This window comes from Ochotona curzoniae, unplaced genomic scaffold (assembly GCF_017591425.1).
Source record: "Ochotona curzoniae isolate NIBS_2020 unplaced genomic scaffold, NIBS_Ocur_1.0 contig_64, whole genome shotgun sequence".
Classification (NCBI taxonomy): Eukaryota; Metazoa; Chordata; class Mammalia; order Lagomorpha; family Ochotonidae; genus Ochotona; species Ochotona curzoniae.
In genome coordinates, this window is record NW_024466502.1 from 40591149 (window position 1) to 40608939 (window position 17791).

Genomic DNA, 17791 nt, shown 5'->3' on the forward strand with positions numbered 1-17791 from the left:
GTTCTGCTGAGCTGGGCTGACAGTCATCACAGATGTGTCTGCATGCCTTACAAATGCAGTCTTGGTTCATTTACAGAATTCTCACACAGAAATGCAACAGCAAATTGGACAAATACAACATATGTTGCCCTTGTTGGGATATTAAGGACCCAGAATGCTCCAAGCAGGAGGGAGAGGATTCACAACAGCCTATTGAGTGTTGTCCCACTTGGCACACACTTGCTCAGCACTGACCATAGTTCATGCAACTGGATTCCTACTGAAAGTACAAATACAAATAAGACACTGCTCTTCCCAGGAGGAAACCAGAATACAGTAAAGGAGACGGATGCATAGACAAGGAAGATATAAAGCACAAAGAGATGCACTGACCCAACGCTGCCCATCTGCTGGTGGGAGATGGCACACCCGCCACGACCCTGTGCCCACTCACAGGATTACTGCCTCTTCATCAAGCATGTAACTGGCCAGCACACTTCCCGTTTTAGGGTATTTCACTTTAGAAATCAGATTCTAAAGAGAAAAATTGAATTTCTACAAGGAAAGCAAAAAGTGATGAATATGAAAATTTGTCTAATGGGTTGTAGAAGTATTTCAATGGACAAATGCTAACATGGAGACTTCCACCAAGGAGCCACTGAACACCATTACACAACAGCTAAACATGGCAAGTGACGCTGTAGAGAAACGGCCTTCCTCACAGGCTCTCCCTCAGGCCTGGCATAATCCCCATCAGATAAGCACACAAGCCACCACGGAGATAATGACCTTCCGAATGTTTGTGAACGAGGCTCAAAGGGTCTTGCTCCTGGAGAAGTTGTTCATGTGAAAATTTTCAGAATTTTGGCTCTGACTGATGATGGGGAGATGGATTGGAAACTCATTGCTTTCCAGGTAAATGCTTCTGAAGCTTCCAAGTGTGATGACATTGATGTTAAAAAGTTCAAACCTGGTAACCTGGGAGCTACTCTTAACTGGTTTAGATTTTATAAGATACCAGATGGAAAACCAGGGGGGATGCAGTTTGCATTTAATAGAGAATTCAGAAATAAGGCTTTGGCTCTTGAAGTTATTGAATGATCACTGGGAAGTATACTTCATGACGAAGTGTGATGGGGCAATAAATTGCACAAATGTGCAGATGTGTGATAGCTCTTTACTTTGCACTCAAACTAAATCATTTGTGGAATAGAACTCATCATCTTAGCTGAATAAAGAAAACAATTAAAAAGAGCAACCATAGGGCCTAAAGTGATAGCTCCATGGCTAAATCCTCAATTGCAAGCTTCAGGATCCCATATGCTCACCAGTTTATGTCCCAGCTGCTCCACTTGGCACCTAGCTCCCTGATATGACCTGGTAAAACAGTAGAGGCCCAAAACCTTGGGACCCTGCACCCACGCGGGAGTCCCAAAAAGCTGCTGGCTCCTGTCTTCAGATCAGCTCAGCTTCGGCCATTGTGGCCACTTGGCAAGTGAAGCATCAAGATGGAAGATCTTCCTCTCTGTATCTCCTTCTCTACTAGGGAGCTGCAGGATGGCACCCGGACCTAGGATTGCAGTTGCAGCTAACAGCAAGAGGAGAGGGTCTGCCATTTCAGGCTAGGATCTGGGAAACACCAGTTCTCTCGGCTCCAGTTTACAGGAGCATCCTGTTCTATGGAAGGCTCAGTAACACAACAGATGGGCGTGTACAATGCTGGAAGCTCAAGAGAGCTGTTGAGAATAGAGCCAAAGGCATGTTCCAAAGCAATCCTGCAGGGTGAGAACTGGACATGAGGCCAGACTCAATTGAAAAGTGTGCCTGAATCCCAGTGGAGTGTGTTGTGACATGGTTCTGCTTGACTGCATCTTGTCCACATTAGAGCACCATCACACGTCTCCCTGGAGAGCATGTTCACTCAATTCAGTGAGAAAAAAATACAGTGGAGGCAGAGAAGGGAATGACATGAACAGTTAAACAACCTCTTCCTGGGGTCAGTGCAATGGCTCAACAGGCTAATCCACCACCACCCTGTGCTGGCAGCATCCCATATGGGCGCCTATTTGAGTCCTGATTGCTCCACTTCTGTTCCAGCTCTCTGTTTGTGGCCAGGGGAAACAGCAGAAGTTAGCCAAAATCATCTGGGACACTGCACCCATGTGGGAGACCCAGAAGAAGCTCCTGGTTTCCAGCTCCAGATCAACTCAGCACTGGCCATTGGGCCATTTGGGGAGTAAGCCAGCAGATCCTTGAGATCTGTTTGAATCCTTGACTTCCAGCCTTGGCCTTGGCCCAGCCCTGGTGAACGAGTGACTGTGATACCTTTCTCTGTTGCTCTGTTACACCATCTCACTCTTTCAAATGAATAAAGTAAAACAGTTTTAGCAGAGCCAGGGTGATGGCCCACCTTACATTCACCAGGATTCCAAATGGGCGGATATTTAAACTCTTCCTGAGGGTTGGTGCAATGGCTCAACAGGCTAATCCTCCTCCCTGTGACACCAACATCCCATATGGGCACTGGTTTAGTGTCCCTACTGCTCCACTTCCCATCCAGCTCCCTGCTTGTGGCCTGGGAATGTAGTCAAGGATGGCCCAAAGCCTTGGGACCCTGCACCCACATGAGCGACCCGGAAGAGGCGCCTGGCTTCAGATCAGCTCAGCTCTGGCTGTTGTGGCCATTTGGGGAGTGAAGCAGCAGACGAAAGATCTTTCTCTCTCTCTCCCTTCTTCTCTATGTAGATCTACCTTTCCAAGAAAAATAAATACATCTTTTCAAAGGTTTTAATAATATGAACAAAATTCATGCCCCTTTTTCTAGCCGTTGTTAGTTCAACAATTTTAATATAAAGAAAAATAGCTGCCATAATTCTAGCTGCCATAATTTTCTTTTTTTAATTATATATATATATATATATATTAATTCTTGAAATTTATCATTTAATCTAAGTGCTTTGGGGGCCAGCAAGGTGGCTCAATTGACTAATTCTCCCACTACAAGTGCTGGCATCCTTTATGGGCACTGGTCCATGCCCAGCTGCTCTACTTTCCATCCAGGTCCCCGCTGATGGCCTGGAAGAGCAGCAGAGGGTGTCCCATGGGTGTCCTAGAAGAGGCTCTTAGCTCCTGGCTTCGGATTGGCTCCGCTCTAGCCACTGCAGCCAATGGGGAATGAGCCAGGAGGTGGAGGTCTGCACTTGGGTCTCTCTTTGGAACTCTGCCTTTCCATTTAAAATAAATAAATGTTTTTCTGTTTTGTTTTTTATAATTTGTCTCTTACTATAATTATTCTTTTCCATGATACCATTTTGTAGGTATAGCGATGCCCCCTCCCTTTAATCTGTTTTAAATAAAAAAACTTTGTACCACTATCTTGATAATTTCCTCGGAATAAAAGTATACTTTTAGAGTATAATCCTTTTACTTTTCAGGGAATTCTGGAAAATTTGCTTTTGCCAAAACTAGCCTTTCAGTTTATGCCAACACCAGTAATGGTGTTTGGGAGTTGGTAGCTCGTTATTAATATCTGTTTGCATAAGGTCTTGTTCCTATAAACACACACGTTATTTGTCTTCTTTTTCTAACATTACTTATTTAATTTCATGATTATCCTCTCAGTTGAGACCGAGAGATAGTTTTATAAATTCCATTAAAATTTTTATTGAAAATGCATTAAACTCACATATTAATTTAAATAAAACTGTAGTTCTTCCATTATTGAGCTTTAATATTCAGCAACACTGGCCACCTCTACTTCATTCAAATTGTTTTTATGCATTAAAGGGAGGTTTCAGGATTTTTATTTTTTTAAGATTTATTTTTTACCAAAAAGTCAGATATACAGAGAGGAGGAGAGAGACAGAAAAGATCTTCTATCCAATAATTCACTCCCCAAGGGGCCGCAATGGCTGGAGTTGAGCCAATCAGAAGCCAGAAGCCCAAAGCTTCTTCTACATCTTCCATGTAGGTGCAGGTTTCCAAGGCCTTGGGCTGTCCTCAACTGCTTTCCCAGGTCACAAGCAGGGAGCTGGATGGGAAGTGGGCTGCCAGGATCAGAACTGGTGTCTACATGGTATCCCAGCACATGCAAGCTGAGGGCTTTAAGCACTAGGCTACCACACCAAGCCCAGGATTTTTAAACTATTGAATAGCTTTCTACATAGTTACTTTAGAATATCTCTGAGAAAGTTATTGATATAAATATCTAGGTATACACTAACAAACTCTCTTTTGTTGAACTCTACTTGTCCTCAAAGTTTTTCTGCAGATGCTGCTAGAGTCCACAATTTGATGCTCTTATCCATAAGCAATAACCTATTTCTAATCATTAGAAAAAGTCCTTTTTAACTTTTATTTATTCTGTAATAATTCCCCAAGTGTATTCCAAGTAATGCTAACAGCTGTTTTGGTTCCATAAAAAAATTTTTTGGGCCCGGCACAATAGTGTAGTGGTTAAAGTCCTCGCCTTGCACGCCGCAGGATCCCATATGGGTGACGGTTCTAATCCCGGCAGCTCCACTTCCCATCCAGCTTCCTGCCTGTGGCCTGGGAAAGCAGTGGAGGATGGCCCAAGGCCTTGGGACCCTGCACCCGTGTGGGAGACCCAGAAGAGTTCCTGGCTCCTGGCTTCGGATCGGTGCAGTGCCAGCCGTTGCGCTCACTTGGGGAGTGAATCATCGGACGGAAGATCTTCCACTCTGTCTCGCCTCCTCTCTGTATAACTGCCTTTCCAATAAAAATAAATAAATCTTTCTTTTAAAAAGCTTTTCATCAAATAGCTTTGACAAGCACAAAGTTAGACTCTCCAGACTAGCACTGGCCAGTGGTAGAGGTTGGAACCCTCCCTGTGTTGTACACCGCAGGGTCCGGCACAGCGGCACACCGAATACGATGCTGGATGCTGGTGTGAAAGAAAGTATGCATGTTACAAAATGTTTATTTCTAATTCATTGAGGTATTCTTTTAATTGAGAGACATTGAATTATTGCTCATCTTTGTATTCTTACAGTCAATCCTACCCCACCTTTATAAGTTATGACCTAACACAAATTCCAGGGCTAGAATTTTCTTTCACATGCTAATCTCTGTCTTCATGACAGTGACATATCATTAATTAGAAAAGGTGAGTAGGTTGTGTGTGTGTGTGTGTGTGTGTGTGTGTGTGTGTTCACACTGTGACTACAAGGATTTAGGAACCTGCAAAAGAGGACCCAGGCTCCTGGCTTCGGATCATCTCAGCTCTGCCCGTTAGGCCACTTGAGGAGTGAACCAATGGATGCAATATCTTTGTCTGTCCTCTGTATATCTGACTTTCAACAAAAATAAGTATTTTTTTAAAAAAAAAAAAAAAGGAAAAACATCCTGCTCCTTGAAAATCTGAAGAACAATTCTAAAATTGTCCACATTCCTCCTACTGAGGCAAATAATCTTCAGAAATCTTTCTGAATCATTTTAATTCACCTTTATTCATTGTAATGCTTTGAGTTGTGTTTAGTTCCATACTGTCCTAGAAAATCATCCACTTAACCAGATATTCAAATTATTAGTATACTATTATCTCTAATAATTTGAATTTAATCTTTTCCAAATTTGCGCTTCCAGTCCTTCATTTCTAATATTGTGTATTTGCATTTTTGCAAATCTCTCCTTGATTAGACTTGCGGTGGATTTTTCACTATGTTGGCCTCATCAAAGAACAAGGTGTTGGATTTTTATAACAGTTGCTTCTTGAAATGCTTTTTTTTTTACTATCTAGTCTTATCTTAATTAATTCCTTCAGTATCATTTATTGTGCTTGTTCTAAATTCTTGAATCAGGTGCTTAATTCATTTGCCTTCTCTTTTTGTATTGAGTCAATTAAAAAGATAATTTTATTTCTCTGAGTACAATTTTGCAAGCATTCCCCATAAAATTATCTCAGTAGAATTTATTATGTGCTCTAAAATTTCACACCCCCATCACTCGGCAGGCTTTTTTTTGTTTTACTTGTTGGATGTTTTACTTTCTAAATAAATATAAAATCAATAAGCCATGAAAAAAATCAATAATTGCAATCAACCCCTCACAGATGTTTAAGAAGTTCTTTAAGGGGCAGTGTTGTAGCACAACAGGTTAAGTTGCATATGAAGCTGTCAAATCATACCAGAGCATGGGCTGCTCTATTTCCAATCCAGTTCAGTGATAATACACATAGAAATGCAGCAAATGAGCCCAGCGCGGTGGCCTAGCAGCTAAAATCCTCACCTTGCATGTGCTGGGATCCAATATAAGCACTGTTTCAATGTCGGCATCCCCGCTTCCCATCCAGCTCACTGCTTGTGGCCTGGGAAGCCAGTCGAGGACAGCCCAAGGCCTTGAGACCCTGCACCCGTGTGGGAGACCTGGAGGAAGTTCCTGGCTCCTGGCTTTGGATCAGTGCAGCTCCAACCACTGCGGGCACTTGGGGAGTGAACCATCGGACGGAAGATCTTCCTCTCTGTCTCTCCTCTCTACATATCTGCCTTTGCAGTAAAAATAAATAAATCTTAGGGGGAAAAAACCCCAGCAAATGATTGCCCAAGTGTTTAGGCACCTGCCACTCACAGGAAAGACCTGGGTAAAGCACCACAGTCATCTGGTGAGCAACACAGTACGTGCAAACTAAATAGAAAGGTAGGTCTCTCTCTCTCTCTCTCTCTCTTTCTCTCTCTCTCTCTCTCTTTCTCTCTCTCTCTCTCTCTCTCTCCTTTTCTCCCCTACCTTTTCTCCCCCATCTTACCCTTTCTGCCTCCCATCAATTCTCCTCTCCTATAACCATCTTATAAATAAATGAAATCAATAATTTGTCAAAGACATGCTTTCAAAGCAGGAAGCAGACAGAGGAACGGGGGCCGTGGAGCAGTGCTTCGAAGGCGCTCCAGGAGTCGTTATGGCACGACGTGCCACTGGAGGAGTGCATGCCAGGCAGACTACCAGGGGCTTCTTCCCCCTCCTACACTCGCCGCACAAAGGAGGTGCCACTGACATGTTAACAATGTCCCAGGGGTCTAATGAGTCACCACTCACAAAGCTCTTGCATGCCCTACTTTGTAGCATTTCATTATAAGTATGAAAAGATTAACAAGACACAATGTTTTCTAAAAAAAAAAAAGTGTTCATATTCAGGAATTACCTTTGCCAACATTTGAGAAAAATTGTTGAGATCAAAATTTAAAAAGGAAAACCAAAAATGTAATTAATATAGCAAGTAGAACATTTCAGTGTGGCTATCACTACCATCAGTTGATTTAAGAAGAGTAAGAGTAAGCCTATGATGTGTGATGGACTAGGCAAGGTCTCAAACCCCTACTGAGCCATGTGTGAGCCGCATGTGGGTATGCACAAACCATGGCTGGGCTGAAACCTCCAACAGCAAGAACCAGTTTGGGTTGAAGGTCAGTCAGGAAAAGCCACTGTTCCTGCTAGGACAGGAGGGGGACTGAGTAGGGCTGGCTCATGGACCCACTGGTATGCGTGAAACCTGGCACTGTGAGAGGTTCTGATGGAGGAGCCTGGGCAACTCCTCTGGCAGGACACAGACCTGGCAGGTAAGCGCAAGAAACATGATAGGAAACAGCCCAGAATAGGCCATGGAAAGTTACCCACGGGCATACATTTGGCATGGACTGGGGGAAGACCAGGCTGAATCTGTCCACGTCATCCACTGGCAAATCCAAGCACCAGAACAGAGTGGATCGAGCCAGGTTCGGTCGCAACAAAGACTAGTGCACAATAGGGAATGCCAAGGTGAGGTTGCCTGTACCGGATGTGACTGCAGCACCCAACCAGCGTGAGAACAAGGAAGGGAGGGGGTAGAGCCGGCAGGGGAATAATGGAGGGTTCCTTTGCTGGACAGCTACTCCCGAAGGAGAAAATAGGCTGGGATGGGGGCAGACCAGACTAAGCAGGACTACAACACCTGTACGCCTCAGGTGTACTAGATCAGGGAAAAGCCAGGCTGGGCTGATTATTCCTACTGGTGCAAACAAAATTAGAGTGGGTGAGGGTTGTTTGGGCTTAGCCACAGCATCAGCTGGCAGAAGCTGGCACTGTGGCCTAGTTCTGTCAAGTCAAACCACAGAACTATCTGGAAAGTGCACACTCCAGGAGTAAGAGAGGCCTGGGAGGGAAATAGTGGGCTCCTCCCTCTTGGGTTACCACTTCCACGTGAGGGCATAAAACTAGGACAGCGGCTAGGGTGGAATGGGGTGTGGGACAGACTGGACTATTGCTACACATACTGGCAAACCAGGGTAGGAGGCGGGCCTGGTGGGGGTTATTGTGGGTCGCTCCAACTAGGCTGCAGCTCCCACTGGTTTATGCGGGGGCCAAGTATATGCTGGGCAGAACCAGGCTGGACTGCAACACCCATTGGTTCCAGTGGAAGTCGGGAGTGAAAACAGAACCAACCCAGCAATGGACTGTGCCGGGCCCTGCACTTGCTAGTACATACAAGAATCTGGTCTGGGAACACGTCAGACAAAGTTTCTTTGGAGGTCTCCCCAATAAAAATGTTGGACTCAGAACCCAAACCAAGAAGAGAGAGAAGACAGAACAGGTCAACCAACCATCTCAGCTAGGATGGACTATGTCAATCAGTGGATTCTTCAAGGACCTCATAGTGCTTGGAGTAGCAAGATTGGGAGCGATTTGCAATATCAAAACCACTTGAGCAAGAACCTCAGAGCATGCCCTACATCCAGGACCTGGGGAGGATGGGAAATTGGGTGGGCCTTCTCCCTTAATACCCCCCTTTAAACAAGAAGTAAACAATATGGAAAAAATACTAGTCTTACCCACTTTCCTGTAGCCCTTGAACCTTTTTACCCTAATTAACTATGTAAAGATTGTCAACACTTAAAAAAAAAAAAAGGTGAATGAGGAAAAAAAAAGAGTAAGCCTATGAATGAAAAAGGGACATAGGCAATGGAGAAAAACTTGGTAAAGGTATAAGGAGAAATCAAGTATAAGTACATTTCTGGAAGAGAGAACTGCAACAAATATAAAATATAGAGGAAGAGCCTCCTTACTCCAGAGTCTGCAGTAGTGGAAGGCTGTGAAAGTCAGAGACACATACAGCAAAATAAAAGTGCTGTTCTCTCCACTGAACCGAGGGCAGCGACCCACTCATGATACTAGGCAATCAGCAGCTGCTGCACGGATGGAGCGAACAAAGCCACGAGCAGATGCAACGCTGCGAACATGCCCTTGTTCTCCTAAGGCAAATCACTCAAGTTGCAAGGAATGACAGCGGCTACCGATCAGGAAGGGTCTTCAACGGACATTTTCCAACAGCAAGAAATCAGGCACAAAGGGAGAGGGCCCAAAATGAGAATCCATGGGAAAATGCCCCTGTGCGTTGTATTGATGTTGATGTCCCTAAAGATAGAATTCCCTATACCTGATAAATTAAGACAAATAATATAGTAAAATTTTACATAAGACATGTTCAAAAATAATCAGAAAATATTTATCAATATTTGGCTGCATATTAAGCAAGATTAAGAAATAAAAAGTACTGCTGTCAGTATCAAATAGCCACACAGCTGGAATATCATTCCCAGACCTTTCTACCCCGTAGAGACCGCTCTTTGTGAGACGCTCTACTTCTAATGATTTTTACATTCCAGACCAACAGACCATTACAAAATCTATCAGGCACTAAAGTCCACTCTAAGTGATTTTAAAATAAATCAAACCTATAATTCCCTTTCTGACATTCTGTTGAATATCTAAACACCTCAGATTGGATATTAAGCTAAAAGTTCAGAGAAACAAATGAACACTTGCAGGACACTGACAGACAATGCAACACGACAGTATATCAGATTTAGCGTATACTTGCAAATCATGAGAATCTTACTGTAACACTGCCTCTTGAATTGTACATTTTAAGTTGAGGACTCTGTAAAGAGGTTTTTAAAAAAACTCACAAAGGGATAAAAATGTTTCATTGCTTATGGAAGAGCTAAATAACGATTTCTACAACTTACAATATGAGGGTACTTGAAAATGTTCATGGAAAACGTGATGAAAAACCATTTATTTTGGTGCAAAACAATTTTGAAATCAATGAACATCAAAATGTTCATGGTGAGGGTCTGGGGCGGTAGCCCAGTGGCTCAAGTGCTTGTCTTGCATGCGCTAGAGTTCCATATGGGTGCCAGTTCATATCGCAGCTAATCCACTTCCCATCCAGCTCCCTGCTTGTGACCTGGGAAAGCCGTTGAGAATGGCCCAAACACTTGGGACCATGCATCCGTGTGGGAGACCCAGGTAAAGCTTCTGGCTCCTGCCTTCAAATCGGCTTAGCTCCAGCCATTGGGGAGTGAACCAGCAGACAAAAAATCTTTCTCTCTGTAAATCTGACTTTCCAATAAAAATACAAAATTTTTTTTAAATGCTCATAGGGGAATATATGTTCTAAAAAAAAAAGGATGCATGGATCTCAAATTGTTTAAGACACACATACCAAAAAAACTTAATTCCATTTTCCACAAATTCTGACCTCACATTTCTCTCAATGACTATCTACTGTACACAAACCAAATAACATAATGGCTCAGTCATATATCTTGTTTGCTCAATGAAGCCATGAACTAGGAAGGAAAAATACAAATTGACAGAAGGAAGCACATAAATTAAACCAAAGCAAGAAAATCCATACAAGAGTTTCAATTCCAGTTAGCTGTAAAATTGAGTAACAGACTTGATGGATCATCTTGAAGAAATCCTGACCCCAAAACAACAAGAAGGAAAGCTGAGAAATAGGGATGAGGAGGAAATAAAAATGACTTGAGTGGCTGGAAACCACTATTTTGCCTATTGAAAAAATCTGGAGCCAAGTGGCTCCTGCAGCTTAGCACAGGTCTTCCTCCACATTCTCATCTCACGCTGAGCACATCTTGGCCCAAACCTGAGCCCAGTGACCAAAGGTGAGCACACCCACCAGGCTACAACCCTGCATGTCCACAGCAGCCACTGGAAACTCCCCATCATGGTGAGGATTCTTCTTCAAGGGCTTTATTTGGGAGGCTTTGCATCTGAAATACTGATTTCTATTACTCAGAAAACCTGCAATGTCTCCCATGTTTGTAAATATGAACAGTGTCATTCCGCATTTTATGTGTACACTATTTCAGGTGACAAAGTTAATTTCATAACTTTGCACACCACTTTGTCACACACTGTAGTGATATCTGTCATTTCAGACGTCTTTGATTCAAATATGGCAGTAATACTGTTCGTGTCTTTTTGAAAGATTGGTTTTTTGAAAGGCACAGTTACAGAGAGATAAGAGAAAAAAGAGAAGGGAGAGAGAGAGAAATCTTCCAGCTGCTGGTTCACTCCCTAAATGACAGAAATGGCTGGAGCTGAGCTGATCCAAAGCCATGAGCGTCTTCCAAGTCTCCCACAGGGGTGAAAGATCTAAGCATTTGAGCTACTTTCCCTGGCCATAGCAGGGAGCGAGATGGGAAGTTAGCAGCCAGCCTTGAACTGGAGCCCAGGCAGTAGCTTAGCCTCCTACAGCACGATGCTGGCCCCACTGTTCGAGGCTAGACACTCCTCGGTGCTCTAGCATCTTCTCAGTTAACTAAGAGGAACTGTGGCAGACAAATTGCACCTTCTTGATAGGTTATGCATCATGGAAGTTTGGACTAAAGGGCTAAAGTTGCTGCCTGAGACAGTGGCAGCTCATATGGGTGTTCGTTCATTTCTTGGCTGTTCCACTTGTGATCAGCTCTCTGCTAGCAGAGGAAAAAGCAGAAGACGGCCCAAGTGTTTGGAGTCCTGCCTTCCACATGAGAGATCCAGATGAAGCTGCTGGCTTCCACCTGGTCCAGCCCTGATGCAGCAGTCGCCTGGGAATGAACCAGCAGATACAAGATCTCTCTCTTTCCCTCCCTCCCTCTTTTTTCTGTAGCTCTGACTTTCAATAAATAAATCTTTAAAAGGAAGGAAGGAGGGAAAGGAGGGAAGGGAGCGAGGGAGGGAAGGAGGGAATGAGGGAATGAAGGAGGAAGGAAGGAAGGAAGGAGGGAGGGAGAGAGGGAGGGAGGGAGGGAGGGAGGGAGGAAGGGAGGAAGGAAGGAAAGGGAAAAACTAACTTTGGACAAGAAGGTACCACCTACTGTAAATAAACATCCACATTATTTTTATTGGAAAGTCAGACATACAGAGAGGAGGAAAGGCAGAGAGGAAGATCTTCCATCTGATGATTCACTCCCCAAGTGAGCGCAATGGCCAGTTCTGCACTGATCTGAAGCCAGGAGCCAGGGGCCTCTTCCAGGTCTCCCACACGGGTACAGGGTCCCAAGGTGTTGGGCCATCCTCCACTGCTTTCCCAGGCCACAGGCAGGGAGCTAGATGGGAAGTGGAGCCACTAGGATTAGAACCAGCGCCCATATGGGATCCCGGTGCATTTAAGACAAGGGATTTATCTGCTAAGCCACTACATCGGGCCCTAGATACTTCTTGATGGACATAATATTTCTGTTCAGAAACCCTTAAAATCATCAATTACATCAAGCAAATAATTAGAAGTAACTCGTAGGATCTGGAAAATACCTTCTGACGCTGTTCATCTTTCATCCTTTGCAAATGTCGGTTTTCTTCCTCCCTGAGAGAATCCTTATACGCCCGGCTCCTGGCCTGCAAATGCATAGAAAGAAGAATGTCATAGCAAGAGGCATCATGTCAGTAAGGCAATCTGCCTGCTACGGGACAGTGCTAATAACTCAGTGTCTGCACTGAGCATACAGTAAGCTCTCCATACGCACTTGTGCATGGAGTGATTTATGCATATGTCTGAAGATGTCCCTTGGGATGTATCAAAAGAAGGCTGGTGTAAGCACAATCGTTCAGCACATTTTAAAGGATGATCTAAGTGTTTGTTTAATTAAGCTTTAAAAATATGCCCTCAGAGATAACCAACATAATTTATTCTTCGTTGCGGAAAGTTAGATATTTTTGAGACTCTCCCAACGTGCTGATCAGTCAATATCAGAGACAAGCACAAACGGCACTATCTTTAGAAGCAATGATACATTTACTCATTAACAGTATCCTATCTAACACCAATGTCAACTGATGATTGATAGCATGTAATTCAAGAGCCCTTGCTTTCTAAATCTTTGCATCCCTAATCTGTACCTGAAACTTCCTTGTTGTTTTTTTCTTTCAATGTTTACTTATTGATTTGAGAAGCAGAGAGCTCACGTCTGTTGGGTCCTTCCCCAAATGTCCACAATAGCAAGGGCTGGGCCACGTGGATGGAAGGGAGCCAACCAGCACTTGCCATTGGCCAGGGTTTGTACCAGCAGGAGGCTGGAACTGGAGGTGGAGCTCTCTCACAAAACCAGGTACTCTGAAATGGGATGCAGGCATCTCTACCAGCACACCAAACCACTGCACCCAACACCCACTCCTAATATGCATTCCCTTTTTGGAGGGGGAAAAGCAAAGTTCATTCCGGAGCATGGGAGCATTGAGCTAGCCAGCAAGTACAACAGGAGTCACAGCTGTTTTTCTGATCCACAACATCAGAGTGCCACACACTGGCAATAGTGACCACATACTTCCCATTTTGGAAGATTTCAACTTAGGATAGTTCAGCTTATAATTTTCTAAATTTACAATGCTGGGTAGTGGTTCATGTCCAGTAGAAATCATACCCCTTGTGGGCCAACCCTCTCTGACAATGTGGGGAAGGAGCAGGAGCCACAGCCCCCAGTCTGCTCTGTGAACTAGAGGAGGACCACGAACACTCTGCAACATGATGTGTTACTAAGCAGGGATGTTTGTTGGGTTAGGCGCATTAAAGGCATTTTTGACTTATAATATTATTGGCATTGAACCCCACAGTAAGCCAAGGAGCATCTGCTTTCCATCCACTTGTCAGATACTTTCCTTCCTCACTTTGATTTGCAACCCAGCCTCTGCCAAGGGCCACCAGACTGAAAAGCTATCGCTTGGGGAATTCCAGAGATCTCATAAAACCATTAGAAGCATCGCAACAGCAGTTAACGTATTTCAGGCCTACTTCCCCAGACTAACAATCCATAAAGCTTATGAAGGCCAGTTCCCCTTTTCCTTTACTATAATTTTTCTCAAGAACTCCTTTCTTTCTTTCCCCAATTCTGCAACCATAAAAACCAGTACAGCCACTTTCCAAAAAGTAGAGGTTTCAGAACCGTGTCATCTACAGCAATATCAATTAGAATGGTAGAGGATCATGTGTTCAGACAGCCCTCATCTGCTTCCTATTGCTTCCTTTTATCTGGAGCCTAATAAACATGGGGGAACTGGGAGGTGACATACAGGTGGGGAGCAGTTCTCTGATGATCCCTTCTTTTTATATTACAGCAGATCAGTCTTCATCATCAACATTCCACAAAGTCCCCAAGTGGAATGTGGGGGTGGGTGTGAAGGGTTATTTCTATTCAATATATGGAAAGTAGAATCAAATACATTGGTAGGATACATATTATGACTCAAAGATCTTAAATTATATTTGAATATTTTCCTTTCAAATTTAGCACTCCACAGTCCAGTTTTAAAAAATCAGTTTTCAGCTCATCGGAAAAAAGTGGTTATATATCATTTCATATATGTATATGAAATATATATATATATATAGTGAGATGATGTCTATGAAAGACACAGACACTAATTCGCATAGTATCCTAACTATGAAACATTCAAAGTTCCTTGGAATCCTAATGTTTAGTTACCAAACTGTCATTCCTAAGCAGGATAGATAGAGTCTATTAAAAATGGGGGTGGAGCAGATTTTTTATCACTATTTTTCTGACTTTTGAACATGAGAAAATTTCTAGTTTATTGTATTTCAACTAAGATATGCTTATATTCATCCTCCCCTAAATCTATGCCTGTAATCTATCAAGGCACGAGACACAAGCCTCCACCAAATGTACAAGAGCTGTGTCAAGACATGTGGGAGGGAGGCGGGAAGGGAGAGATGGTGGGAAGTGTCAATCCATTATTAAATGTATACATGTGAAATACATGAAATCTGTTCTCTTCACATAAATAAATTTATGTTTTTAAAAAGACATGATTCTAGACTTCAAACACTTAAAGCCTGGTGTGCAAGCCAGACAGGATTTAATCAGTTCAGTGTGATAGATACTATGACAGTGGAAACCAAAAAGGAGGGCATTCAGCCAGATCCAGGCCACTTTCCTAAAGCGGGTGGCACTAAGATGTGTGGCAGAGTCGGGATCAGGCTAAGCAAGAGAAAAGACAAATCTAAAGCAGTGAGAAATAATTCTACACGGGTTTCCTAGGTCTTCCAGAACAAAGCACCAGAGACTAGGACCTCAAAGAACAGAAATTTACTATCTCATCCTCTCAGAATCAGAGAAATGTCAGGCTCGCTTCATCTTAAATTCTATGAGGAGGAGTTCTGTTCCAGGCCTCTTGATTTGGCTTGCACACGGCCATCTTCACCCTCTATATTCCTCATCATCTTCCCTGTTTACATCTTTATGTCCAGATGGGCCCTATCTGACAGACACACTTTTCCCATTGATTTGAGCCTACTCTGATGACCTCAATTTAGTTTTATATAAAGACTTTAACTCCAAATAAGACCATATTCTAACGTTCTGAGGTCTAGGGCTTCAACATATAAATTACATGATGGTAGGGGGCATATCTCAGCCATCCATAACAAGCATTCAATTCTCATCTCAGGATGGTGGAGTAAAGATGTTTTTGCTCTAGTCTTCTCTCAAAATGTACTCTTAACAGAGGAGAACATGAAACAAACACAAACCAATCTTCAAAATCCAAGAGATATCCATTGTCATAGATGAAAGCCCATATAGATCAAGTATGTGATAAAATGGCAAGGTAAAGAACAGACCTGAAGATTTGCTGGCCAAGGACTAGAGTACACCCATAGGAGGCCAATTTGCCCCAGCGAGTCTAGGATATGGATGCACCTGTTGTTGGCAAAAGCAGTTGGATAACAGGAAATTTGGGGTGGTGGGGGGGGATGACTAAATTATAGTCTCACTAGATGCTGTTGGTCCACTTGCATTTGATCCTTTTCAGAAAAGCAAGGTGCTAATTCACCTAATCCCAAAAGGAAATTGAAAGCCACGCACACCAGGCAGAGAAGGCTGCAGGGATAAAGGTCACATAAAATCCTACACACTAGCCTGGAATCTCTGGACCCCTGTGAGGGTGTCACCTGTCCCCTGCACTGTGTGCGCTGAGACCTATAGGATGATGTGCCATGCATTGAAACAAGAACAGGTGGCTGTGTTTTCAAAAGCCGTAGGGGAAAATAGAAGAAACTTTCATACATTAACAAAATATCCTCTTCCCATTCCAGAAAACCAAATCAGTAAAATCCTTAGAAGATAAAGTCAGGAGAACATGCCAGAAAGCAGGAGAAAATGAAATCAAAGATAAATGAGAGGAGAAAAGTGTTTAAAAGACAAATGTTAGAAGATAAATCCAGGTGGCCTAGGATTTGAATAATAGGAATTCCATTAAGAGAAAATGAAGGGAAATAAATCAGAGAAATAACACAAGAAAATTGTCTAGAACTAGAGATGCATTTCCATACATAAAATGAATAAAAAAGGCCCTCACATTAAGTCACATCCTTACTGAATGCCAGAAAAAGAAGATATTAAAATATCTGCAGGGGAAACAGGGAGAAGTTCTATAGACTAAAAGGCAGATGACCTTGGATTCTTCAGGAAACAATACAAAGTCAAAAGAACAAAGCCTTGAATTTCTCAAGGGTAAACATTTCTAATTTGGAATATTCATTAGAGAAAAATGAAAGCAAGGAGAAAAGGAATAAATCAGATTACTATAGATATGAAAGAACATAAACGTGTTTGTCTCCCATGTATCTTCTCTTGGAAAACTACTAAATAATACACTCTACCAAAACAAAGAAATAAAGTAAGACAACAAAAGAAATGAGATTTTGAAATGAGGAGACTCAAGATAGGAAAACCATAAAAGCAATTCCCAACACACCTTTACAAAAGCAACTCTTACCCTTGCCTACATATGAGAATTGCCTGGAGAGCTTTCAGAGACCCTGAAGCCCAGGCCACGGCGTGACCCAGGCATCTACAAACTTCAAAGCTCCCCAGAGGATGCCAGGGTACCAAGGAGGTGGAAAACCACTGTGTTAAAGAAAAGTTCTAGAGCAGCAACTGTGTGGTAGACCCACAAAACAATCAACACACATCAGAGCAAGAGGCAAGATTCTAAGAGAGAAAACCTTGGAGTTGATAATTCATCCAGAAGGTACACAAGGAAAAAATCGTGTGGAAATTTGCATCAAGAGGAATAGGTGCTGTGGTGCTATGAGTTAAGCCACTGCAACTCTGAGTGCCAGTTCAAGTCTTAGCTGTTCCATTTCCAATCAAATTTCTTAATAATGTACCTGGGAAGGCACCTGAAGATGGTCCAAGTGCTTGGGCAGATGCCACCCATGGGAAAGACATGGATGGAACTCCAGGCTCCCAAATTTGGCTTGGCCCAGCCCCAACTGTTACAGGCATCTGAGGAGTCAAATCAGCTGCTTACAGTTTGCTCCATCTCTACCAACATCTATCTCTGTTGTTTTGTGGCTTTTCATTTAAGGGGATGTACAATAACTGTGTAATGGAGACTATCATATCCAGATGTGAGGATACAATACAATATGCATCTCTACTTCCAGATCAAAGATGGACTCCTAATAAAACTGTTAACTATATCTTGACAACAGGATGTGGGACTCTGCCATCCTCCA

General features: G+C 43.0%; 1 protein-coding gene and 1 pseudogene across 2 annotated transcripts in view; one reads left to right on the forward strand and one right to left on the reverse strand.

Annotated features, from left to right (window-relative positions):
• The window catches only part of EPSTI1 (epithelial stromal interaction 1), a 92749-nt gene that overhangs the window by 17503 nt on the left and 57455 nt on the right, over positions 1-17791 (reverse strand). Inside the window, exons 9-10 of one of the 2 annotated variants that reach the window (XM_040991357.1) lie at positions 12568-12651; positions 4726-4882 (exon numbers count right to left, since the gene is read on the reverse strand). In XM_040991357.1, the coding sequence (XP_040847291.1) occupies positions 4778-4882; positions 12568-12651 (189 nt within the window). In that variant the 3' untranslated portion in view covers positions 4726-4777. Of the gene's footprint in view, positions 1-4725; positions 4883-12567; positions 12652-17791 lie in introns of those variants that run through there. The other variant, XM_040991356.1, reaches the window with a different exon arrangement.
• On the forward strand, positions 400-1243 carry LOC121163753 (annotated as a pseudogene).